This window comes from Phlebotomus argentipes, unplaced genomic scaffold (genome assembly GCF_947086385.1).
Source record: "Phlebotomus argentipes unplaced genomic scaffold, Phlebotomus argentipes genome assembly contig_5, whole genome shotgun sequence".
NCBI classification, from domain to species: Eukaryota; Metazoa; Arthropoda; class Insecta; order Diptera; family Psychodidae; genus Phlebotomus; species Phlebotomus argentipes.
Window position 1 is genome coordinate 8,007,962 of NW_026776165.1, and position 24,819 is coordinate 8,032,780.

Here is a 24,819-nt window from a genome sequence, read left to right on the forward strand (position 1 = left end):
ATGATACAGATTGCCTCACCGGGTTCGGCAACACCTCGCCCGCGCTTCCTCAATCGCAGCTACGAAGCTCTGGACAGAGCGCCAAGAGCTCGCTCAGGATTGTCGGCTTCTGAGTCAATTAGACACCTTGACAGACCTATTCTGCGACGCAGGAGCTCATCGGGAAGCTCCACGAGACTGCCGGTGAGATCCAGGAGTTCCCTGCAGAGAGGTGTGGTGCGCGTGATGAGCCAGAGTGGAATGGGATCTCCATCGAGAATTCCAAGACCCAGAACATCCATTGGGAGTAGCATAGATGGTCTGGACAGCCGGCGGGAGTCCTCAGTGTCGCCCCAGAGAAGGAAGTCTTCCATTAGGCGATCTGGAAGGCGTCAGAGCGCATCTGTGAGTATTCATCTGTGAGTAGTCATGGACTCCAATATTCAGAGATTTGTCTCTCTTCCAGAGCCTCTTGCCGGCTGTAACACTGCTGGATGCCGAATCCATACCCAGAGAGAGAAGCTCGAGATCCCCAAGACGTCCAGGAGTTCTGAAAGTTACTCCCTTGTCGCCAATTATCGGCACACCCAATAAAGAGCCCGAGACACAGGAGGATTCCAAGGTCATGTCACCTTCGAGGATTCCAGTGCGCTCCAACAGCATTTCCCGGCCCATGGCGCGCTCCAACACGACTCTGGGTGTCTCAACGGCCAGTCACAAGACTCAGGGATCCCCTCTGGCGGCCTCCAGGTAGTAACATCGCTGTAATTATTCAATAACCATTGCTCTGAACATGGCCAGATCATGTTCATCGAGCCATTATTCAACTTGTTGGCGTTTCAGATGGTTAAATCTCACGCTAATATGATGTTTTTTGGAGGGAAAAGCTGTACCTCAATAGCTCTCTACTTCCCAACAGGGACGCCAGTCCGGGGAAAACACCAGCGAAAGCCACATCGCCCAAGAAGGCACAGAAGCCCCCAGTCAAGTGCCACGAGCCCAAGAAGCCAGTGACGAAGAAGCCACCAGTGGACAAGAAGGCTGTGACAAAAACCACCAGGAAGATCGAGACGGTGAGCAAGGTGAGGAAACCCGAAGTGAAGCCCGTGAGTAAGACGCCCAGCTTCCGGAAAGACATTGCAAATGGGACAGTGAAAAAGGAGCCAGCCAGTACCCGCAAGGAACCGTCAATTGCTAAGAAGGAACCTTCCAGCGTGCGCCAGGAAACTTCATCGGCGTCCAAGGACTCCAAGGGCAGGGTCAGTAGGGAGAATTCAGCTTTGTCCAGGACAAGAGTGCCCCCAAAGCTTGAGAAAAAGCAGAGTTTTCGCGCCGAGAAGGCGCCAGCCAAAGTTGTGAGTACTCTAGAGTGACAATTATGCAGGCAGTGGTTAAATAAGCATCGTTTTCATGGCAGATGGAGCAGGAAAGTGTGGAGAGTGAGGAGTCTGTGAAAACTGAGACCTCAGGATCACCCACGAAGTTTGAGAAATTAATTCCACTGACAAAGAACAACGTGGTGTCAATGACAACGGCAGCTATTGCATCTCAACCAGTTCAGATCACCACAACTCTCACCAATCAACTGGCCGCCCCGAAAATCCCCGAAGAGACTGACGTCAAGGACAGCAAGGACATTCATCCGGCGGCAATTCTGGAGAAATCGCAGAAAACTCTAGAAACCATTCAAAAGACAGTGAATGAGGCCACTGAGGAGATTCACAAGACAATCACAGAGAACCTGACGGACCTCAAAACCCTCGAGCAGGACATCCAGAAGGCGGACTGCAAGGAAGAACCGCCAGTCAAGGAGAAGCCACCAATGGCGAAGAAGGAGAGCGCCAGGAAACTGCAAGAAGTGTGTCAGAAGATTGCATCGGAGGCAACAATTGTCGAAAGGATGGCGCAAGAGGGCAGAAAGACGCCCAAAGAGAGCCTCTCGAAGCAACCGAGCTCGCAAACTCTCGCCAAAATCACCATTCCGGAGTCCATCGAAGAAGTTGAAAGCAACAACAATGATCCGCCTAAGGAAATGCCACCAGTGAATGCTGATGTGTCCGTCGTGGAGACGAACAACAACAACCCCGTCACGGAGACTGTGAATAACAATTTGGGGGATGAAGCTAGTGAGGAGAAGGTCAGCGAAAGGGCCATTTCCGCCCTACCCGAGGTGGAACTGGAGAGTGGAAATTTCCAGAAATCGCCAGCTGTTCTTCCAGAAATGGCCCAAGTGAGCCCAGAAACCGCCAAGAGCACGAATGGAAATGGGTGAGTTTTGCAAAAGTTTTTCTTATAATCCACAATTTGAGGTTCAATTGCATCGCGTCTACCACCGTCTTATGACGTCAGCAATCTCAAATACAAAATTTTCACGTCCACTTCTGCTTGAGAAGTGAGTGAAAAAGTTCATGGTTGTTTCCTGATCCGAGTCAAATCCACTTAGAACTTTCCTCAAACTTCCGAAAAGCCTCATGAAGGCCTCATTAGAGTCATAATTGCCCCCAAATGACTGACACTCTCACTCAGTGAAGCCTTCTTCCACCGCCAATCAAGCTTCGTGCAAATTTCAGGCCAATTTTCCCCCCGCAAAAGCTCTTCATTCAACTAGAGTGTGAATCTCACCATTTGGCACACGGCAAATTAATGGATTTTCCTTGCCCAATGACTTGAAGATCTTTTGCAATTGAAGCACCTTTCTTAATCGTTTACATAATCAACACGGCGAACTCTTTAGAGCACACACTTTCTTTGGGCTGTTTTTTCTCTCTTCCTTCTGTGTAAATCAATCTAAACAAAATTTGCTGCCGGGCAGGAAAAAATTCGAGGGTCCGGAAGTGACAAAAGGAGGTCACTTCCGTTCGCCCACGCGTCTGGAAAGTCCTATGATGACTATTTCTGGGTCAAGCCAGAGAGAAGACGCAAGGCTCATTAACCCTTTCATGTGTGTGTGTGTGTGTGTGTGTGGCGGAAAAAAACTTTGCTCTGACTTGTAAAGTAATTAAATTAATGTGTTGGAAAATTGCACATTTTAAAGGAGAGGCCATTTTCATATTCAAAGCACACACACACAGAGCCTTTGAGTTGAGGAGAAGGTTTTCCCCTCGCGGTCAGTCGAGGAAAAACTCTGAGCACGAAATGTAGCGCGAAACTTTTACACAGCAGGAGCTTTTCCTTTTCAGTTTCCACCAAACTTCTCAAGTGTTCGCCTGTGATTTTGATTTTTTTCCCCGTGGCGCGACAAAACTATGTGACACACATTAATTCCTTAAGGCCTCCAAAATCAATCATGAAAGGGTTTGCAAAGTAATTCGCAGTGCGTGTGTGGCTTTGCCTGTAAATACTGACAGCTTTCACAGACCAGATTCTGCATGAGTGCATTGCTTCCGGCTGATGGTAGCAGTAGAAAGACTAGTCCTAAGAGTGTAACATTCACACTGCCTGTCCCAGACACTGATTATGGTGATTCTAGGGTCATTCCTAGGTAATTTCCCCCGCGCCTTCGGCGAGTGCGTCCTCCTCAGAGACTTCTCCTTGGCCAAAAGACCCTCATTTTAATTGCAAAATATCACTTTGTAGCGCGTTTTCGAAACTTCTCCGCAGTGACATTTTTAATTATATCCGAAGGAGAAAGCAGTGAAAATAATGTACGGTCATTTTTCCCTTGGCAAAGCTATGAAAGAGAATCATAAAGTAATTCCACCCCAAATAAAAGGTCCGCGCGCTCGTTATGAATGTTTCGTGTGGCGAAAGTAAATCATATTTCTCAATATATACTCATTTTTTTGCGGTGTAATTAAATAATGTGGATTATTTAGGGATGTATAAAGAAAATAGCTAGACAAATTGGTGGTGTTTTATCATCTATTTTGTATAAAATCAAGATATCTTGATGTTCATTACTGGTGCCAGAAATGGGAGACCAACTGAGAAGCCCCGCGTTATTTTTTGGTTTTATCAAACATTTCGTGAGACACGAAAGGTGGCAAAAAATTGTCTCAGACGTTTTCCAGTAGGTTTTTTTTTGCAGTCTTCAGAAGTCCAATTAAACTCCCTTGAAAAGTCTCTAATTTGCAAATTGGAGGGAATCTCTCTGGAGGAAGACACGACACAGAATGAAGAATGGCTTTTCTAGAGTGTGTAAATATTTAAGCGCGATAACTCACACAAAACTATGCTATGAAATAGGTGAGAAAAATTCCATAAGTTGTGCACACGATCGATTTCGATGAAGCATTTGCATACTGTTGATAATCATGCTCAAGATCTGGACATTAAATGCGAGTCCAGAGAGAGAGAGAGAGAGAGAAAGTTATGGAAATAATATTGTATTGTAGAGTGAAAATGAAGCCTTTTTTCTGCCCTGCCGCCTCGTAGTGTTCTGCATTTGCATTCTCGCCCGATGCCCGCCAACCCTCCGCGGCTCGACCGGGGAGGGCGCGCGCGGGGCGCAATTTAGAATAAACTTTCACGAAACACGCAAGGTCCGTCCACTTGTGTGTGCCGGAGACTTTCATTGAGCAATTAACAATTTCTCGCCACAAAAGCAGCTCATCTGGTGAAGCCGACGAGGCTTCGCTGAAGGAGGGCCCGACGCCAGGTCGCTGCAAATGCTCCACGTGCTGCCTGCCGTGCCGAAGGTGCCTGTGTTGCCGGAAGAAGGACAACGAGCCGCCGCTGCAGCCGCTCAGGGACTCCGTGGAGACCGTGAACGAGAAGTCCTCGCGCTGGAACTGTTGCAAGAGGAAGAAGAAGGACAAGGAAGCCAAGGAAGAAGTGAAGGAAGTGAGTAGCAAGAGAGAATAGCATTCGATTGATTCTTGCTGAATATTTCCAGATTTGAATCTAATTGAGATCTTAGACTGTTTCTGGTTTTCTGGATAATAATTCGAGAAAATATGTACTCTCCACCAGGAAAAGGTCAAGAAGAAGAGGGATAAGAAAGTTGAGGAAGCCGTCAAGAGTGACGAAGACGCGCCAAAGTCCCAGAACTGCTGCCGAGCGTGCCTCAATCGTCTCCTCTGCTGTCGCTCCACCAACAAGATCGAGAGCCAGCGAATGCCTGAGCCAGAGGCGAAGAAGTCCAAATGCTGCTCGTGCTTGCCTTGTCGGCGCGAGCGAAAGAAATCCGACGCCTCCACGGCGTCCACATGGGCTGAACGTCAACCCAGTGACACGCCACTGGAGCCCAAAGCGCCCGGATGCTGCTCTCGCTTCTGGCGCTGTCTCTGCTGCGGCTGCTGTCGCCGGAAGGAGGATGCCGAGAGTCGCCGGACGAGCCTGAACAGTAAGAAGCCCAGCATTGCTCCGCCTCCGGCTGAGGTGAGTTACGTTTCCTTGCCTCCTATCGAGTGCATTTAGTGATTGTTTTCCGGACAATTGTAGAAGCCGAAGCTGGATCTGTCGCTGGTGGAGCACACTTCCCTGATGAAGGCCGCCATTCCGGTGATGCACATCTGTCTGGCGTGGTTCTGCCTCATCTGCAACTGCCTCGTGCCGGGATTGGGCACGGTTTTCTCCGGCTTCTTCTGTCTTTGCCTCGGAACACCACGATTCTCGCAGCATGACGGCTTCAGGGCCAGAATTGGCACATTTCTGATCAACATCATCGTGGGCGCGGCTCAAGCCTTCACGGTTCTCTTCTGCCTCGTGGGCTGGGGATGGTCAATCTGGTGGGGAACCATCATGGTTCGCCTGGCGAGTAAGCTTCCCACAGGGATTCTCAAAAATTTCCAGCGCCCTTTTCAACCCCTTTTTTCGCTCCGCCTCTTTTCCAGGGAAGCGCAAGAAACTGCGAAAGGCGCAGAGAGACGAAGAAGCCGCCGAGGCGGCCACAATCAGCAGTCGCTCCCAAGCTCCAGTTCTTCCCCCAGCCGGCGCCTCTCCGGCCGCCGGCGCCACGGATTCCACCCCAGCTGCCGATCCCTAGACGCGATCCTGCAAGAGCATCGATTTAGGATATTTTTGATATATGAACTAAAAACCACGGGAAACAAGAAAGAAATCATCTTTTTAAGAGCTAAAGAACCTTTTCGCCTTTTTTCGATAAGAGAAAAAATTAGTGTAAAAAATCCTCTTTGTAACTTTTTACCAAGTAGAAGAAAGAAACACTTTTATCACGTTACCAGAAAACTTTTACCCAACAATGAAAAAAAAACCACACCACAAGAAGAGCAGAGAGACGAGAAAGTGAACGGAGTATAGTTGTAAAGAAACATTGTTATAAAATTGGAATAATGGTGCAGTGTTGTTGCTAAGAAAATGGAAAGACAAAATAAAATGTTCTCCAAAAGTAGTTTTTTCTTCTTCATTTTATTTTATTTATTTTTACTGTTGTGAAAATCCTTTATTGTGCTCCTCAGAAGAACTTTATAATTTAATTCATTCGATTGACATCCCTTTTGAAAAGAATTATTGGAAAAAAAAATGAAAAAAAAACGATGAAAATGAGGAGAAAATGATTTCCGGACGGAACTGGATGAGTTTTCAAGGAGAAAAATCTATGAGTAAAAATGAAAATAATAGTGAAAAATAAATAAAACATAAATAAAATATTTATTCTATTGCGTTACACTTTTTTTTCTTTTTTAACCTCCTTGTGTGAAATATGAGGAGAAAAAGTATTCTTTTAAGAGTTTTTTTTTTCATCATAAAACCTTACACAATGAGACAATAAATAGAAATTGCGGGAGAAAAACTATCATCTAAATTTCTCTTCATTATTACCATTAAAATCTAGAGATTGTTCCATGTTTTTATTCCGCTATTTTAATCATTGTTATTTTAGATATCTTTCATTTCTCTTATGTCGTCTTCCCTTCACATTTTTTTTCTTCTCTTGTTATCTTCTAATATAGAAAAGAAGGAAATTAATTAAAAAAAAAATTATTATCTCCTCATTGAATCGCTGTGACAATGACAAAAAGCTTTTCTTCCCGTCGTTATTATTATTAAAACTCCTTATTAAACTTCACGGGAAATTGCATCACAAAATTACACAACAACATATTTTAAGCTCTACCTAATCTCGTGTTTTTTTTTCTCTTCTTCTTGTATAAATTAGAATTCTGCTTCTCTTCTTCCTCGCCACTGAAAGCTCGTGATTGTGAATAAAAGTCTCGAGGAAAGTCGGGAATTGTGTAGAAAGAATTATTCGAATGTATTCTTGAATGATTCGTTGAAAACCCTGTGTTAATAGTTCTTCACTACCAGTCTGAAACTCAATCGACTCGAGAACCTGAAGCCGTAGGCCAAAAACAAACCTCTCAAGAGGGCCAGAAGGAAATCTTTGGTATTGAATTTCTTGACAATTTTGATAAAATAAACCTCAAAGCTTTACCAATAAAATCGCTAAAAAGCCCGGGAAACATTATTTTTTGCTCTCAAATTTCATGGACGAATTTCATCAATATTTTTCCTTCTTTCGCGCGAACACGCGAAAGGCAAAAACCACCGTGAATTCCCATCACTGAATCACACACTTTTCCTTTGGATTGATCTCCACGTGTTCCAGCTTCTTCTCGATCTCATCGTCATCCTCAATTCTGCAAGAGAGAAAGACAGGAAAATGAGTAAAAGACCATCTCTGCTGAGACTTTCAAACTTCTACACTCACGCTTGCTCTTGAGTGTGAAGATTGTGGACGAGTTCATTGCGTTTGTCCACAATGGCAACCAATTCGGCCAGCAGGAGAGTCTCACGCTCGCGCTGCTCCTCGGATTTGCGCCAATCTTCCACCGACAGCGCCGCTCGCAACTCGCGATTCAGCAGTTCGTACTTCTTCTCCAGATTGTTCTCTTGCTCGCTGGAAGAGGGAAGAATTGAGGAAATGACATCTCAATGCTAAGGGATCAATCATTCAATTTGCCAAAAAAACAAAACACTTGGCGAAAAAGATTACAATGAAGATATCAATAAATGAAGAAACATGTCCTAAAATTCATTTTAAATTATCTAAAAATCGCCTTTCACCAGTAGAATATATAAATTTTGAATAATTTAACTTCACGATATTCTTTTTTTCTTTTTTTCCAGACAACAAACAAGTCATATTTTATTAATACTATTTTAAACAGAATATTGATTTAATTCTATATGTTGAAATATTCAAAATCGGATTACATTTTACAAAAATTCTCTTTAATATTTGATGTCTAAGAAAGCTCTTAGCTGATTACCAGAAATCAAATTTTCAAGTTTCCTCTTCACTCTCAACACATCACCATAATGCCAAAGTTCATAGATTGCTACAAACAGTATCTAAAATTTGACCATAACATTATGCTCGGCATCAGAGCATTGAATGCATCAAAAACTGTGACTTGTGTTGGTAGTCTTTATCTTTGCGCATCAACTTTTGCTGCAATTTTCATCGAAAATTCAGGATTCATACTATGGATTTTAAGTGCAATTACATTCATCGATACCGTTCAGTTATCAGTCAGGATTTTCTGCCTTCTTCTGCACTCTCAAGAGCTCAAAGGCATCTTCGAGTGGATTCGAACATTGCACAATGTTCACGAAAACGAATCGATCACAGCTTCAGCTCAAGTTCATCTGGAAAAGTCTCTTTTCTATTCCCAATTGCTTCTCAGGTATTTAAGCAATTTATTAATATAAACTATGAATAAAAACTAAAAAATATAATTGAATAACCCATAAAATGTACTTTGCAGAATATTAATACCAATTTACTCTATTGCAATTTATACGAACACCGCCTATTTTATGTTCTACGGCGAAATTTACGTATCTATTCCTGGACTTCGCTTTGAAGAAAATGCCATAAAATACTTCTTCTACGTCAACGAAATCATTGTTCTCGCAATCATTATTGTAGAAGTCATCTTCGCAGATTATCTTTTCTTATCAACTGTATTCTATTCAGCTGCAGCTTTAAATATTCTCCACGACATGATTAATAGACTCGATCTAGAGGAATTGAAAAATAACAAAAATTTAAAGCAATTCTTAATTTCCCTTCATTTATTTTATCGTAAGACAGTGAGGAAAATTCAATTATTTATCAACGTTTTCTACTATGGAATTGTAACTCAAATTACAGCCAGTTTTATAATATTCATGTCTACATTTTTCCTTCTTGGACACGGCGGATCGGCGTATATTTTCTTCATGTCTTGTCCAGGAATATTTTATCAACTTGCTGCAGTTTGCTTCTTCGGGGAAATTATTTTCTCCAAAACTGAAAGCATTTTTCGCCGACTTTACATGACAAATTGGTACGAAATGAGTCTTAAAGACCAGAAACTCATGCTAATGTTAATGCAAGAAATGCAAAAACCTTTTGTGCTAAAAGCTTTCGGAATGTTTGATGTTAACTTAGTCATGTTGGTTCAGATACTTAAAGTAACCTTTTCTTATTGTACTATTTTGTATTCTTTGATGTAGTGGAATTAAATTAAATGTATCAAATTGTTTCCTGAAAGGATCTTTTTTTTGGGAGGGATTTTTTTAATGAGGATGGAAAGAATTTATGGAATAAATATTTAGAAATTGGTCCATAAATTAAGAATGTTCGCTTAAGTGATTGAAAACTAATCTAATTAAGTTGCAGTTAATCTCAGTTTGTTTCTTGAAGAACGAAACCTAAAAAACTTTGATAATTTATTACATTAATTTTTTAAATTGTAGAACAAATTACAATAAATGTACAATTGTGTATCGGAAAAAATTCTCTCGTTAATCAGTTTATCAATTTTGTATATAACATTGACCTTTGTCATCAATGTTTATTACGTATTAGAATATAAAGCAATTAACATTTTATGTTATAAAAATTTCTGTATGGAAAATGTTTTCAATAAAGTCTTCAATATTTAATGCTCAAGAAATGTTCAATTGAAGTGATTAGAAATCGTCTTTTGTGTCTTACCCAGTTTTCATTTGATTCTCAAAACGTTAACATCTGCAATGTCTAGTTTTATAGCCTGCTACAATGATTTCTTGATAGTTGAAAGAAATTTAATGCTCGGCATAAGAGCATTGAAACTGTCGAAAATTGTCACTTCTGCAATTTGGTTTTATATTTGTCTGTCAGCTTTCGCTGCACTTCTAACGCCAAATGCAGGAATTGCGCAACTTGCTCTGAGTGCGATTGCATTATTGGCTTGCTTACAGTTTTCTATCAGAATTCTATGCACTGTTTTCTACGCTAAGGAACTCGAAAGCATTTTCGAGTGGATTCGAACATTGCACTATGTTCACGAAAACGAATCTTTTGCTGCTTCAGCCCAGATTCACATGGAAAAATCTCTTCTCTTCTCTCAAATGCTTCTAAGGTAATTTCTTATCTTAATTTCTGATTGTACATTTATTAAATTGTGTTCTGAATTGCGCTTTCCAGAATACTGATACCGATTTACTTTGTTGCATCCAACTTTAATAACGCCTTTTGCATAATCACAGGAACGATTTTCTTCACAATTCCAGGATTTTTTGCCGACGAAAACAGCTCCAAGCTCATATTCTATATCAACCAGATTACTAATCTCTCAATTGCAGTGATTTCATTCACCTTTATTGAATATCTATTCTTATCAACTGTATTCTATTTATCTGGCGCCCTTAATATTCTTCACGATCTGATAAAAATCCTGGAACATTTGAACTCGAATCTGAATGTGAAGCGATCTATAAATTTGATTAATCAATTTTACCGTGAAATTATGGAGAAAATTCAAGCTTTTATCAATGTTTACTATTACGCAATTGTTGCTCAAGTTGCAACCAGCTTTATCATATTCATGTCAACATTCTTTGTTCTTCGACAAGAGGGATCAACATATGTTTTATTAATTTCTTGTCCAGGAATATTTTATCAACTTGCTGCAGTTTGCTTCTTCGGGGAAATTATTTTCTCCAAAACTGAAAGCATTTTTCGCCGACTTTACATGACAAATTGGTACGAAATGTGTCTTAAAGACCAGAAACTCATGCTAATGTTAATGCAAGAAATGCAAAAACCTTTTGTGCTAAAAGCTTTCGGAATGTTTGATGTCAATTTAGTTATGTTGGTTCAGATACTAAAAGTAACCTTTTCTTATTGTACTATTTTGTACTCTTTGATGTAACGCAGTTACATTAATTGCATGACAAAATAATAGTGTAAAAACGGTCTGGAAATTTTATGTGACCAAACAAGTGCAGCATATTTAATGCGATGAAACTTTCTATATTATAAAAATATATACATACGTATAATCATATACTCGGTTCTATAATAAATATATTTCTATATGACTAGGTATTCAAAATCAATGAATATTTTTAGAAAAATTCTCTTCAGAATTCGCTGTTTCAGATGTCTTTAGCCCGACAGCGCTTATATCGGCACACAAGTTTCTCTTTGACTTTCAAGAGGCAAACATCGAACATGCTCAAGTTCATAGATTGCTATAAAGAGTATCTAAGCTTTGAACATAACATTATGCTCGGCATTAGAGCACTGAATGCATCAAAAACTGTGACTTGTGTTGTTAGTCTTTATCTTTGTGCTTCAACTTTTGCTGCAATTTTCATCGAAAATTCAGGATTCATGCAAGTGTCTATAAGTGCAGCAACATTTATTGCTTCTCTACGATTATTTATCAAGATTCTATGCATTTTCATTCACACTGACACGTTAAAACGCATCTTTGAGTGGATTCGAACATTGCACAATGTCCACGAAAACGAATCAATCACAGCTTCAGCTCAAGTTCATCTGGGAAAGTCTCTTTTCTATTCCCAAATGCTTCTCAGGTGATCATAAATTTACTAAAACTCATAGTGAAGATTTCATTACCCATAAAATGTATTTTGCAGAATAATTATACCAATCTACTCTATTGGAGCTTTTACTAACACTGCCTATTTTATATTCAACGGAGAAATTTTCGCAACTATTCCTGGACTTCGCTTCGAGGAAAATGTCAAAAAATACTTCTTTTACATCAACGAAATCATTGTTCTGACAATTTTTGTCATCGAGATCATCTTCGCTGATTATATTTTTTTATCAACGGTATTTTATTTGTCTGCAGCTCTGAATATTCTTCACGACATGATAATACATTTGAATAATTTAGATTTTCAAGTGATTCTGAAGGAATTTTTAATTTCTATTCATCTTTTTTATCGCGAAATTTTGGAGACAATTATGGCAGTTATCGATATTTTTTACTACGCTATTATTGCTCAAATTGTAGGCAGTTTTGTCATATTCATGTCGACATTCTTCGTTCTTGGACACGGTGGATCAGCCTATACTTTATTGACTGCTTGCCCGGCAATATTTTATCAACTTGGCGCCGTTTGCTTTTTCGGGGAAGTTATTTTCTCCAAAACTGAAAGCATTTTTCGCCGACTTTACATGACAAATTGGTACGAAATGAGTCTTAAAGACCAGAAACTCATGCTAATGTTAATGCAAGAAATGCAAAAACCTCTCGTGTTTAAAGCATTCGGAGTATTCGATGTAAACTTTATAATGTTTGTGCAATTTGTGAAAATAACTTTATCTTATTATACAATTTTGTATTCTTTGATCTAATCCAGCAGCAACGGTTTCACGATAAAAAAAATGTGGAAAAATGCTCTAGAAATCTTAAGTGGCTAAACAAGTCTCCATATTTAAAGCTATGAAGTCTAATATATTACACTTAAAATATATATGTACAAACATATAAACTGTACCATAAAAAATAAATTTCTATATGTTAAAATATTCAAAATCATATGATATTGATTCCGCAATCGTGGAGGAGGAGAATAAATTTATTATTATTATAAAATTATTAAAATCTTCAACATTACTGTTAAAGACGTCTTCGGCCCGACAGCGCTTATATCGGCACATAAGTTTTTCCTTGACTTTCAAGAGGCAAACATCGAACATGCTCAAGTTTATAGATTGCTACAAAGAGTATCTAAGCTTTGAACATAACATTATGCTCGGCATTAGAGCACTGAATGCATCAAAAACTGTGACTTGTGTTGTTAGTCTTTATCTTTGTGCTTCAACTTTTGCTGCAATTTTCATCGAAAATTCAGGATTCATACAAGTGTCTATAAGTGCAATGGCATTCATCGGCTACATACCGTTATCAGTCAGGATTTTTTGCCTTCTTCTGCACTCTCAAGAGCTCAAAGGCATCTTCGAGTGGATTCAAACATTGCACAATGTCCACGAAAACGAATCAATCACAGCTTCAGCTCAAGTTCATCTGGAAAAGTCTCTTTTCTATTCCCAAATGCTTCTCAGGTATTTTAGCAATATATGAATGTAAACTATGAATATAATTGAATAATCCATAAAATGTATTTTGCAGAATATTGATACCGATCTACTCTATTTCAATTTATACTAACACCGCGTATTTTATGTCCTACGGTGAAATTTTCGCAACTATTCCTGGACTTCGCTTCGAAGAAAATGCCATAAAATACTTCTTCTACGTCAACGAAATCATTGTTCTCACAATCATGATGGTCGAAGTCATCTTCGCAGATTATCTCTTCTTATCAACTATATTCTATTCATCTGCAACTCTGAATATTCTTCATGACTGGATTAAGAGACTCGAGCTAGAGGAATTGAAAAATAACAAAAATTTAAAGCAATTCTTAGTCTCTATTCATTTTTTTTATCGTAAAGCAGTGAGGAAAATTCAATTATTTATCAACGTTTTCTACTACGCAATCATAGCTCAAATTACATCCAGTTTTATACTGTTCATGTCAACATTTTTCCTACTTGGACACGGCGGATCGGCGTATATTTTCTTTATTATTTGTCCAGCAATGTGTTATCAACTTGGCGCCGTTTGCTTCTTCGGGGAAATAATTTTCTCAAAAACTGAAAGCATTTTTCGCCGACTATACATGACAAATTGGTACGAAATGAACTTGAAAGATCAGAAATTCATGCTAATGTTAATGCAAGAAATGCAAAAACCTTTTGTGCTTAAAGCTTTCGGAATGTTTGATGTAAACTTATTAATGTTTGTGCAGATCGTGAAAGTCACTTTTTCCTACTGTGCAATCTTTTACTCTTTTATGTAATGCAAAAGCAAGATGTCGAGATTTTGAATATGGATAATAAATTTTAGTTCAAAATTTTGTTTGTATTTTTAATGAATTCAATCCTTGTTTTAAGTAATATTTTTCTCTCGTTGGAATATAATTTTTAATATGGATTCTTTTTATTTAATTTCATAGCTGAAAAGAAAGCAATGAATTACCTAAACTAATATTAAATTTATTTCCAAAAGAGAAATGCTTTCCAATAAATATACATTTGAGTATCGAAGACTTTCTTATGAAAAAGTGTTTTAAATTATTTATTTTTATGAATTGATTGGTGAGATTGACTTGGATTCCATTATACCTGAAAAGTATTCTTGTGACTCTTGAAATATCAACATCGATAATGTCCGGGTTCATAGATTGCTATAAAAATTATTTAATCTTTGAAAATAATATAATGCGCGGCATAAAAGCATTGAATATATCGAAAATAGTGGTTTTCTCAGTTTTCTTTTATGCCTGCATTTCCGCTTTCGCTGCATTATTTATTACGAATGCACGAATTGTGCAATTATCTCTCAGTGCAATTTCAATCATTGCTTGCACACAGTTTTCAGTCAGAATTTTTTGCATTGTTTTTCATACAAATGAGATCAAAAACTTCTATGAATGGATTAGAAAATTACACAATGTTCACGAATTCCAATCATTTACAACTTCTGCTCAAGTTCATCTGAAAAAATCTTTTCATATCTCTCAAGTTCTTCTCAGGTAATGTTAAACTTACAGACTTTATTGTCAAATCAAACAAAGTGCTAAACTTTGTGCTAAACTATGTTTTACAGAGTGATTTCATCAAACTTTCTAGTTGGATCGACTGGTCATATTCTCTACTGTATCTTTTCTGGGACGATTTTCTTCACCATTCCCGGAATGACTTTTAAAGAAAATGACTGCAAGTTCATTTTCCACATCAACCAGATTATAGTTCTTGCAATAGCAGCTGTTTCGTTTGTCTTCATAGAATATCTCTTCTTATCAACTGTATTCTATTTATATGCAGCACTGAATATCCTTCATGACACCATAAAAAGTCTCAACATTTTACAAAATGACACAAATAGAAGGAAATTGATCATTTCAGTTCATCTATTTTATCGAGAAATCATGGAGAAAATTCAAATTTTTAGCAACATTTTCTACTATGCCAATATTACACAAGTTGCATCCAGTTTTATTCTATTTATGTCGACATTTTTCCTTCTCAGACACGGTATATCAGCGTACATTATATTGATATCATGTCCAGGATTATTCTGTCAACTTGGCGCGCTATGTTTCTTCGGGGAAATAATTTCCTCCAAAACTGAAAGCATTTTTCGCCGACTTTACATGACAAATTGGTACGAAATGAGTCTTAAAGACCAGAAACTCATGCTAATGTTAATGCAAGAAATGCAAAAACCTTTTGTGCTAAAAGCTTTCGGAATGTTTGATGTAAATTTATTAATGTTTGTGCAGATCGTGAAAATCACCTTTTCCTACTGCGCAATCTTTTATTCTTTAATGTAATACAATTCAAGTAAAGAAAAATATAAAGGAAAAATGTAAGACAACCTGAAAATTGATCTTGAGGGCTGAAAATATTTCGTCATATTTGAGCAAGAGCCTTTTTCTTAATTATACACATCTTTTATAAACAATTAATATTTTATGAAATCTTTTGACTTTTCAAAAAAATTGTTACAAAAATAGAAGCGCTTTTTATGAGTATATTTAAATACTGTATGGTATAAATTAATTTAAGAAAAGAAAACTCTCTGAAATGTCTTGAATATTTTATTTTCAAGAATAATTTGGTGTCAATTTACTTTGGAATCTATTACGCTTGAAGTTTTCATGTCGCTCTCATTAAATCAACATCGTAAAATGTCTGAGTTCATAGATTGTTACAAAGAATATTTTAACTTTGAGAGAAATATAAAGCTTGGCATAAAAGCATTTAATATATCAAAAATATCGGTTATCGCGGTGCTTTTTTATAATTGTGCTTCTGCTTTTGCTGGAATTTTCATCCCAAATGCACGAATTGCGCAATTATCCTTGAGTGCGACTTCATTCATAGCTTGCATGCAATTTCTAGTTAAGATTCTATGCACTATTTATCATACAAAGAATATCGAAAGCATCTTTGATTGGATTCGAAAGTTACACAAAGTTCACGTTTACAAATCATTTACAGTTTCAGCTCAAATTCATCTGAAGACTTCTGTTTTCATCTCTAAAATTCTTCTCAGGTAAAACATTTGTGCTAAAAGTTGTGATTGTATAATAAAATGTTTCTTCTGATGATTTTCAGAGTGCTTTTATCCAATTTAGCAGTTGCAGCTACTGCTCACAGTCTCTACTGCATCTTCTCCGAAACGATTTTCTTCACCATTCCTGGAATGACTTTCGAAGAAAATGACTCAAAAGTCATTTTCCACATTAACCAAATTTTCATTCTTGCATTCACAGTGCTTTCATTCGTTTTTATAGAATATCTTTCTCTATCAATTATATTTTATTTATCTGGAGCCTTGAATATTCTTCACGATCTGATAAAAAGCCTTGAGAATTTGAATACTTCTGATTCGAATCTCAATGTCAATCGATTTATTATATATATTCATCTATTTTATCGAGAAATCATGGAGAAAATTCAAATTTTTAGCAACATTTTCTACTACGCCAATGTTACTCAAATTGCATCCAGTTTTATTATATTCATGTCGATTTTCTTCGTTCTTGGACATGGCGGATCAGCGTACATTGTATTGATTTCTTGTCCAGTATTATTTTATCAACTTGGTGTGATTTGTTTCTTTGGCGAAGTCATTTTCTCCAAAACCGAAAGTATTTTTCGCCGACTTTACATGACAAAATGGAATGAAATGAACCAAGAGGAACAGAAACTCATGCTGATGTTAATGCAAGAAACGCAAAAACCTCTCGTCTTTAAAGCATTCGGAATGTTTGATGTTAACTTAGTTATGTTTGTGCAGATCGTAAAAGTCACCTTTTCCTACTGTGCAATTTTGTACTCATTCATATAAATGAATCAAATAGAATTTATAGTGAAATATGAAGTGACAAATGTGAGTCAAACTGTAAAGTGTATGTTTTGAGTGGGCAGTCCTTTACAATGGGCGGGGCTTAGAGAAAATTTGAGATTTCTCTAGATTCTGTCTATCTTTCTCTTGTAAATTAAACTTTTATGAATGTGTTTTAAAGATAAACTGAGCATTTTCCACATTTGTATTGCAAATGTTTCTAAGATGCAAAAAAAATAAAGATGTATGGATATGTTGATATCTTCCTTGTAAAATTTCTTTAGCGTGAAATTGCTTGATAATTTCTTTGTACTCACAGTATGTTGAGCTGCATCTGTCGCCTGATGAGGGCATTCTTCTTGTTGACTAGAGTGAACCACTGAGAGAGTAGCTGCTCCTCAGTCTCATCCGAATCCGCTAAGGCGAAGAAAACAGTCACACTCTATTTGTTCACAGGAAAACCCTTCAACTCACCTGTCTTTCCACCCATCACATCCCTCAGCTTCTTCTCCAGCGCACTGGCTTTGAGGTCCACCGCCTTCTGCTCGCACTCCAGCGCGTCCAGTTCACTCTGGATGTACGACATCTTGTCCAGCTTCTTCTCGCGCTGCGGCGAGATGCGATCCAACACAGAGTTGAAGGATTGCAGTGGCGAATTTCCATTCTTCTCATTCCGCGGGCTACTGTGATTGTTCTCTCGGTCGATTGACTTCAGCGGACTGTCCCTGGGCGGCGTGATTCTGTCCCTGTAGATGGGCGAAATGGAGCCACTGCGAATCGGCGAGTTCTCCTTACTGCGATAGATGAACTCCATGTTGTTGATGGGCGAAATCGTCCTCTCCGGCGACAGCGTGATCCTCTGCGTGACCATCTTGATGGGCGATGACGGGGAATCGAGATTGAGCGATTTAGCCCGAGTCTCGGCGATTAACCGACGAGCATGCTCTCTTAGACGTTGCTGACGCTCCTCCTGAAAGACGAAGATCACACTTAAGAGACATGTTCTAGGAGAGAATATCAATTACATTACATTATCCGGATCACCCTTTCCATTCTCAAAGCTGTTCTGCTTCAACTTCTCCATCATCACTCTCGCCTTCTCGCTCATCTCCTTATGTCTGTTGAGGATTTTCTGCAAAACAATCAACAATAAACACACACAATTCCATCACTGAAAGCTTCACAAAGAAAACCACTCACATTCGTCGTCTCGGAATCCAGATTGATTGGCGGCGCGTTTGGATCTTCAGGCGTCTCTTGACTAGATTTCTCTGCCGTCGGCAGAACATCCTCCTCTTCGTCCGACCCAAAAGGATCCGTCAACTCCCGCCTGGTCATCAGGATGGGCTTCTCCCTGGGCGGCTGAGGCTCCTGACTCACCGCTCTGTCGCGCGTGGGCGACAACACTTTCCCGATCAGTGACTTGCCGCCCGTGAAGAAGAAGTTCTTCACATCCTTCTTCGTTGTGGGCGACTTCTCGCTCCTCTCCTCACTCTCTGCCCGCCTCTCCTCCTCCCGGGCGTCCAGCAGCTTCAGCTGATCCAGCATCTTCTCCGGCAAGTTGTCCGTCTTGTAGTTACCAATCACGTAGCTCGACTCATCGCTCGTCTTCCCAATCTGCTCCAATTCCAGCTGATGACCCGTGAAGTGGGCGCGCAGCTGGTGAAGGTACGTCATGACCGCCAACTTGTCCGGCACAGCGAGCAGATTCATATCTCTGGGCTCGATAACACGCGGAATTCCCAGACTTTCGGCGGCGTCAAACGCCGTCCGGCAGTTGCCGACAACATCGTGCGGCGAGAGTTTGCTCATGTCACTGCAAGGGAAGATCACAAAGCTTTAGCAAATAACTCCCCCAGAAGTGTTGAATCGTGGAAACTCACATCAATTCCGGCTCGTGATGGTGAATGATGGCACAGAAAGCCAGTCCATTTCGCCAGCTCGTCGTGAGATTCGTCACTTTAACTCCCTGATAGTCCTTCGTGATCTCCTTGCACCACTCAAGCAGATCCTGGCCAGGAGTTCTCTCCCTCAGACTCACCTTCTTCACCGGCGCCACCTGATCAATGTCATTCTCATAGCTCTTCTTCAGCTTCAGCGGCTGCAACTCCAGTCGACTTCGTTCGCGCTCCTCGGCGCTCTTCTTCGCCACCAGCGTATCCTTGGCAGAGTCCTGCACATCCTCCTTCGTCACTGGTAACTCCTTCTTCTCCCTGCCGGACAGGAAAGCGCTTCCACTGGATATCTCAAAGATGTGATTCACTGGCGGTGGAATTTGGGGCTGTCGGGGCGTCACTTCACTTGGCGCCTCTTCGGGGCGCTTTCCCGGTGTCTCCACGTCAGCCTCCAGGTCCGGAATGGCAGGATTCTCAGCCAAAGGTGTCTGATCCTCCGTCAGTGATGGCACTGCACAAGAAATACCCATGAAACAACTATAAAATGTGCATTAAAACCATCTTACCACTCATTGGAGTCGCTAATTCTGATCCTCCGCCAGTCAAACTCGACGTCAGGAGTTCCAGTTGTTGCGTAAAGTCCAGCACATGCTCAGAAATGTCACCAGAACTCTCCAGATCCGGAATATCCTCAAGATCATCCAGAGGCGCCACATCTGAGTTATTATTCACCGACATCAGAGACACAATGCTCTGCATATCCTCATCTCTGCCCAATGAAAGTCATCACATTAGAAGCCATTCTCTTATGTTTGGCACAAAACATCTTTCAACACTCACGTGGCTTTTCCCTCTCTCAGGAACACACAACTCAGCGTCAACTCTAAATCCGCCGACGTGATCTTCCGCGACACGGGCTTCAGCGTCAGCGTGAAGGATTGCTGAGTGGATTCAATGCTGGCATACTTCCTCATGTTGATGCTCGCGCTGGCCAGAACGCGCTTCTTCCGCATCTGCGTCACATCCTCCACCACGAACGTCCAATCCTTGTCCTCCAGCTCGTGCGTTCGCGGATCCTTGAACAGCGTCACGGAAATCGTGTGATTGTCTGGCACTGGCCACTGAATCTGTCCCACCAGCGGATTCATCATGTCCGGCTCCCACGGAAGAGGCGTCGAAGCCACTCTTCGACTCCTCCTCGTCCAAACAACAGCCAAGTTTGTGGGGCGCCTGAAAGTGAGTGAGTGAAGAGATTTAGTCAAATCATCATGAAATGTAATAAATTCTAATTGATATTATCTTTCCTTTGCGGTCAAGATTGACCCAGTTTACACACAATCAATATGAAAAAATACTAGGCAAGTGGAAAAAAAACATCCTCAAGTTCATGATAAGTGAATTGAAAAAAAAACTGAGGATATCCCCAAGGAAAAATGGCAAGGATTTCCACCCTCATTTCTATCGTGATTCACAGTGATATAAAATTGAATCGCCACTAAAAGAGCCATTGAAAGGCATTTTACGATAAATTGTTAATGAATTCTCCCACATTTTCTAGCCTTTCTCGCTCTTTTCATCAATCAATGAAATGTACTTTCGCCGCTCGGAAGGTTTTCCAAGTAACACACGCACACTCAGCCTGAGAATTATAGGCACAGGTAATTTCTTGTTCGCCTCTCTCTCTCTCTCTCAAGTGCTTCTCTCGTGGGCCATTTTTCATGCCCACGAAACGAGCAAATGATCACGAGATAAGCCAGGCAATTTGTCAATTGATTGAGAATGGGAGAAATTGGATCAGACACGACAAGAAGAGTCACTCTTCTGCCCACACAATCGACACTCCAGAGGAACATTGAACTCTGTCGCGTCGAGGAAAAGCCTCTAAACAGCTTAAGCTTTTCGTGAGTATAGAATTTCCTTGCGACTAATGAACTGTGGGTGAACTGTAGGAGAAAAGCTGATAAGATATCGCAATGCTTGCCATGTTCAAAATTGATAAATTGATTTTACAATCGGGCAAAATATTTACATAAATCCCAAAGACGATGCAGAGAATTTTGTTCACAGGAAATACTGCCACAAGATAAATCAGCTTTCTCAGCATTGGCCTTCACAGTCACACACTATCTAATCTCCAAAAAAAAAATCCCCTTCACTAATATGAAGAAGGAATGTTATGATTTTCCCGCCTTGCGCACTGATAAAAATTCATGACTATTTCAATATGCAAATTAAATGCTCTCAATTTTCCTGACTGATTCTCTGTGACAAAAAAAAGCTGCGAGGGGAGGAAGAAAAACACCTGGTGACACGAATATTGGTGGTTTCGTGAATGGAATTTTTAAGTGTCCGACCAGAATCGATTTTCCGCTCCTCCAAACTTTCATTTCTTCCACAGAGATTCCTGCTTGTCTTTGTAATCCAAACAGGCTTGATATTGTTATCAGAGCTCTGATCCGTGTAATTACTGCAGCCCTTTTCACCAATCCACTTAATCACACTTCACAACCAGACCAAGATTGAGGGGATTTGCTGAATGGTTTTCTCTCGAAAAGAGGAAGGAAAAAAAAACAAGAAAAACTCTCCATTAACCCTTTTGCTTGTTCTTCGTTTTTTTCCACGTCTTTCTTTCGTTAGATTTAATCAAATGGAATATTTTCTATCCTGAGAGAATTGAGCTCCAAAATCAAAATATGAGATATTTTTGCACATTCAGCAAAAAAGACAAGAGAAAAGATAAGCATTTATAGTTTTATTTCTCAGAACAGAAATTACTTTTCATGCCAGCATTTCTTTTCAAACTGTCAAAAACAAGTGAAATCATGACTTTTCACCAGATGGAAAGTTTCTTTTACTCTCTTTCACCTTTTGCCGACATTTGGTTCTTCTATTATACCACAATTGAGGAATTGAAAATGGATAAATGTGTTTTTGGTGCTCTTTATAGCAACTGTAATTGAAATTGACGCTTTTTCTTCTTCACATGTGCAAAATTGCTGATGGATCTAATTAAAAGCAACATTTTGCCTCAAGTTATCATTCAGTCTTATTCAATTTTAGGAAATTGCTCAGGAATGAAATTGATGCTGAAGACGATCGATTTGTGAGATTTCCAACGAGACCAATTTGAGAGAGTTTCTGGACTAAAAGTGGATTTTCTATTGCGGAATCATTTTCTTTATCTATTTCTGATAATGAGCTTTTTTTTTCAACAGAAGCCAAAAAGCATTCTTTGCAATAAACTATATTGAATGATTACAATTCCTTCGATTGCTCAGGAATTTCTATTGACAAATGAAAAATTCTTCACAAAAATACCACAAATTTCAGTTATCAAGACTTTTCCACCCTTTTTCCACTCAGAAGAACAATTCTAATTAGATTTTTTTTATATCAATCCATGAAAAAATACTCAAGACACGAAGTCTAAAGTCCCATTTTCACTCTCAGTCGCTTGTTTACTTTACTTCTCTAGCCTTTGTGCCCCCGACACTTCATTGTTGATCACTTTTCATCAAACATCATCGAGGCCAAGCGTCACGATTACTCCCAATTGGCCATATCGCGCAATTTTTCCCCGCACTCGAGAAGAGCATCTTCAGCTCGGCAATTAGAGTGCCTCATTTGCTTTGAGACTGCACAATAATCGCCACAGAATACTTCACACACACTAAAGTTCTCACGTATTTTTCAACCATATCAGACGAAAAGGACACACCGAAGAAAATTGGGAAAAGTGATTCCGTCTGCTGATAAATAAAGGAACACATTTTATCTAATAGTTATTGACATGAAGAGAAAATTTTCCACACAGGGTGAAAAAAACCGAGAGGCTTTCACTTAAGAATTGCACGCCTCTTGAGAATTGTTTTCCTCTTGTTTTCCTCTCGTGTTGCTATTTTTGTAATCTCCCAATACAAACACCAGCACAGATAAATCGCAATTTGCAAAAGAAAACAAAGGACAGAAAGAGAGAATAGAATCCAATGACAATCAGCTGAGTTGGGACTTTTTTCGCGTGGAATTTTCCTGTGACCTTTATAAGATGTTTGAAAATTGCCATTTCTCCGCAAAAGACATTCATTTATAGATTATGTGTATTTCTCCCATTCAAATAATTTTCTTCTGCAGCAGCAAATCGAAAAATTGCTCCTTCGTTACATCCGGCAGACACGGACCAAGGAATTGCAGCAGAAGTGGAATTCTCGTGACGCCCTTTTTGTACTCCTTCAGCGACAGCTTGTGGCGCGCCTGACTCCTGAACGTCCTCAAGACCACATAGATGAGATCCTTCCTGGCCTCCTCCCGCTCCTGAACACTGCCGCTGATGAAGCAGTCGCCCAGGAACCTCATCATGTAATCCCTACGTATGAATCCCTCGCCGAAGACATCGTAAATGCCGAAGCAGAACTCCATTTTCTCCGCAAAGTTGCTACTGAAGAAGATCTCCATGGTTTTCATCCACACTTCCGGACCCACGAACATCTTTATGCCGCCGCAGAGCACCTCAAGAGTGCGATAGTGCAGAAAGTGGACATTCGGCTTCACCAGCAGCGTCAACATGTTCACAAATTGATCCCTCGTCATGACCTTCTCGCGCTTCACCGTGCAAATTTTGTGGAAGATGTAGAGCAACTTCTCCACATCTCCCGTCGAGAATCTCTTCCTCTTGCCAAACTTACGCAACTCCACGCGATACAGCACACGAAAGTTCGTGGCCTCGCTCAATGGGATGCGAAACATGATTGATTTCAGCGCGTCTCAGTGAAAATTTTCAACAGAATGCAATTGTTTCTCAGTGCACAAGTGCTTTGAAGAGCCTAAAATGCACTTGAAAAGGGTGTTTTTGAATCAAATTAATCTCATCAATGATATTTTGATTAGAAAAGACACTTTCTGTGAGATAAGAAAGCTTGTTACGGATTTGTTAATTATAATGAAGGGTAATTTGTTAGTCTACTAATTAAAAAAAAAACCTTTTAAAGGTTCTTAAAGTTTAATCTGGAAAAGTTGAAAATGAAGATATAATTTAATTTCACTGATAAGAAGTGTTTTCTTGTTTTTTTTGTATTTTCTTTTTCTTTGCTAAAATTAAATCAACGCAGATTAATGAAGAATATATAAAATAAAAAAACACACATAATTTTCACTCGATTCATTTTCTTTTGCCAAATTTACTAAAATTATGCATCAACAGATAATAAACCTAATTAGCAAGGCCACTTCCCGGAAAACCCTTTCAGAGGCACTGAAGAGCAGTGCTGAAAGGCATCGATTGGCTCTCAGAGTGTCAATTGACGCAATATCTTGGCGTGAAAACCACAGCAGAGTAACAAAATCAATTAGAAAGAGCAGCAGAGGAGCAGGAACTCACCATTTGGCCGTGGTTTCTACCCTCAGACTGTGATAAGACACCGTAAACTGGAACTTTGCCGCCCTCTTGTTCACTCTCTGGAGCCTCTTCCAGACACTCCCCATCATCTTGCCCACTTTTCACGCACGCACGCACCACAGTTGTACTCTGTCGTCACTCTAGCACATGGCCATCACCTTCGCGGGGGGCTCCGATGGGAAATTGGGGCGCCACCGTCCGGAAAATACCCAGAAAGTCTCCTCAAAGGTTGCTCAACTCTTTGTTTTTCTTCCCCGCACTGAAGGTTAAATCATTGCCTTCACGACAACTCTTCTCACGTCACCCGCGCGCGGATGATGTCACTGGTGAGGAATTAGATGTCTTCACCACTTGTGACCAGTTTTTCCACCAAATTTCCACGAAATCCGCGAGGAAATCTCATCATTCTCACTGTTCACGTCAAACTGAGGAAATTTGC

General features: G+C 39.8%; 4 protein-coding genes across 5 annotated transcripts; 2 read left to right on the forward strand and 2 right to left on the reverse strand.

Annotated features, from left to right (window-relative positions):
• LOC132255930 (neurofilament heavy polypeptide-like) lies at positions 1-1,467 on the forward strand. Its single transcript, XM_059752103.1, has 5 exons — positions 1-384; positions 446-729; positions 899-1,334; positions 1,397-1,418; positions 1,463-1,467. The coding sequence occupies exons 1-5, from the start codon at positions 1-3 to the stop codon at positions 1,465-1,467; spliced, it is 1,131 nt and encodes a 376-aa protein (XP_059608086.1).
• On the forward strand, positions 1,459-6,841 carry LOC132255806 (protein stum). Of its 2 annotated transcripts, none has more exons than XM_059751966.1 (5): positions 1,459-2,247; positions 4,524-4,761; positions 4,891-5,298; positions 5,362-5,677; positions 5,754-6,841. In XM_059751966.1, exons 1-5 carry the CDS (start codon positions 1,505-1,507, stop codon positions 5,903-5,905), a joined length of 1,857 nt encoding a protein of 618 aa, XP_059607949.1. In that variant the 5' UTR covers positions 1,459-1,504; the 3' UTR covers positions 5,906-6,841. The 2 variants fall into 2 exon arrangements, with proteins under 2 accessions (XP_059607949.1, XP_059607950.1); XM_059751967.1 differs by having other exon boundaries at positions 4,527-4,761.
• On the reverse strand, positions 6,834-24,783 carry LOC132255802 (EH domain-binding protein 1). Its single transcript, XM_059751961.1, has 10 exons — positions 24,363-24,783; positions 19,829-20,218; positions 19,555-19,757; positions 18,977-19,499; positions 18,294-18,909; positions 18,124-18,225; positions 17,568-18,063; positions 17,411-17,510; positions 7,592-7,780; positions 6,834-7,520 (listed from the first exon to the last, which is right to left on the reverse strand). The coding sequence occupies exons 1-10, from the start codon at positions 24,467-24,469 to the stop codon at positions 7,442-7,444; spliced, it is 2,805 nt and encodes a 934-aa protein (XP_059607944.1). The 5' UTR covers positions 24,470-24,783; the 3' UTR covers positions 6,834-7,441.
• LOC132255597 (calaxin-like) lies at positions 23,099-23,755 on the reverse strand. The gene has a single exon (XM_059751694.1). The coding sequence runs from the start codon at positions 23,729-23,731 to the stop codon at positions 23,099-23,101; it is 633 nt and encodes a 210-aa protein (XP_059607677.1). The 5' UTR covers positions 23,732-23,755.
• Positions 24,784-24,819: the final 36 nt, after the last annotated feature.

Coding starts and splice junctions, on each gene's coding strand:
- LOC132255930 (XM_059752103.1), top strand. CDS start 1: ATGATACAGATTGCCTCACCGGGTTCGGCAACACCTCGCCCGCGCTTC. Junction 730..898: donor TCCCCTCTGGCGGCCTCCAG/GTAGTAACATCG, acceptor ACTTCCCAACAG/GGACGCCAGTCCGGGGAAAA. Junction 1,335..1,396: donor AGAAGGCGCCAGCCAAAGTT/GTGAGTACTCTA, acceptor TTTTCATGGCAG/ATGGAGCAGGAAAGTGTGGA.
- LOC132255806 (XM_059751966.1), top strand. CDS start 1,505: ATGACAACGGCAGCTATTGCATCTCAACCAGTTCAGATCACCACAACT. Junction 4,762..4,890: donor CCAAGGAAGAAGTGAAGGAA/GTGAGTAGCAAG, acceptor ACTCTCCACCAG/GAAAAGGTCAAGAAGAAGAG. Junction 5,678..5,753: donor CATCATGGTTCGCCTGGCGA/GTAAGCTTCCCA, acceptor CCTCTTTTCCAG/GGAAGCGCAAGAAACTGCGA.
- LOC132255597 (XM_059751694.1), bottom strand. CDS start 23,731: ATGTTTCGCATCCCATTGAGCGAGGCCACGAACTTTCGTGTGCTGTAT.
- LOC132255802 (XM_059751961.1), bottom strand. CDS start 24,469: ATGATGGGGAGTGTCTGGAAGAGGCTCCAGAGAGTGAACAAGAGGGCG. Junction 19,500..19,554: donor ATTAGCGACTCCAATGAGTG/GTAAGATGGTTT, acceptor TTTCTTGTGCAG/TGCCATCACTGACGGAGGAT. Junction 7,781..17,410: donor CAGATGCAGCTCAACATACT/GTGAGTACAAAG, acceptor TCCCTCTTCCAG/CGAGCAAGAGAACAATCTGG.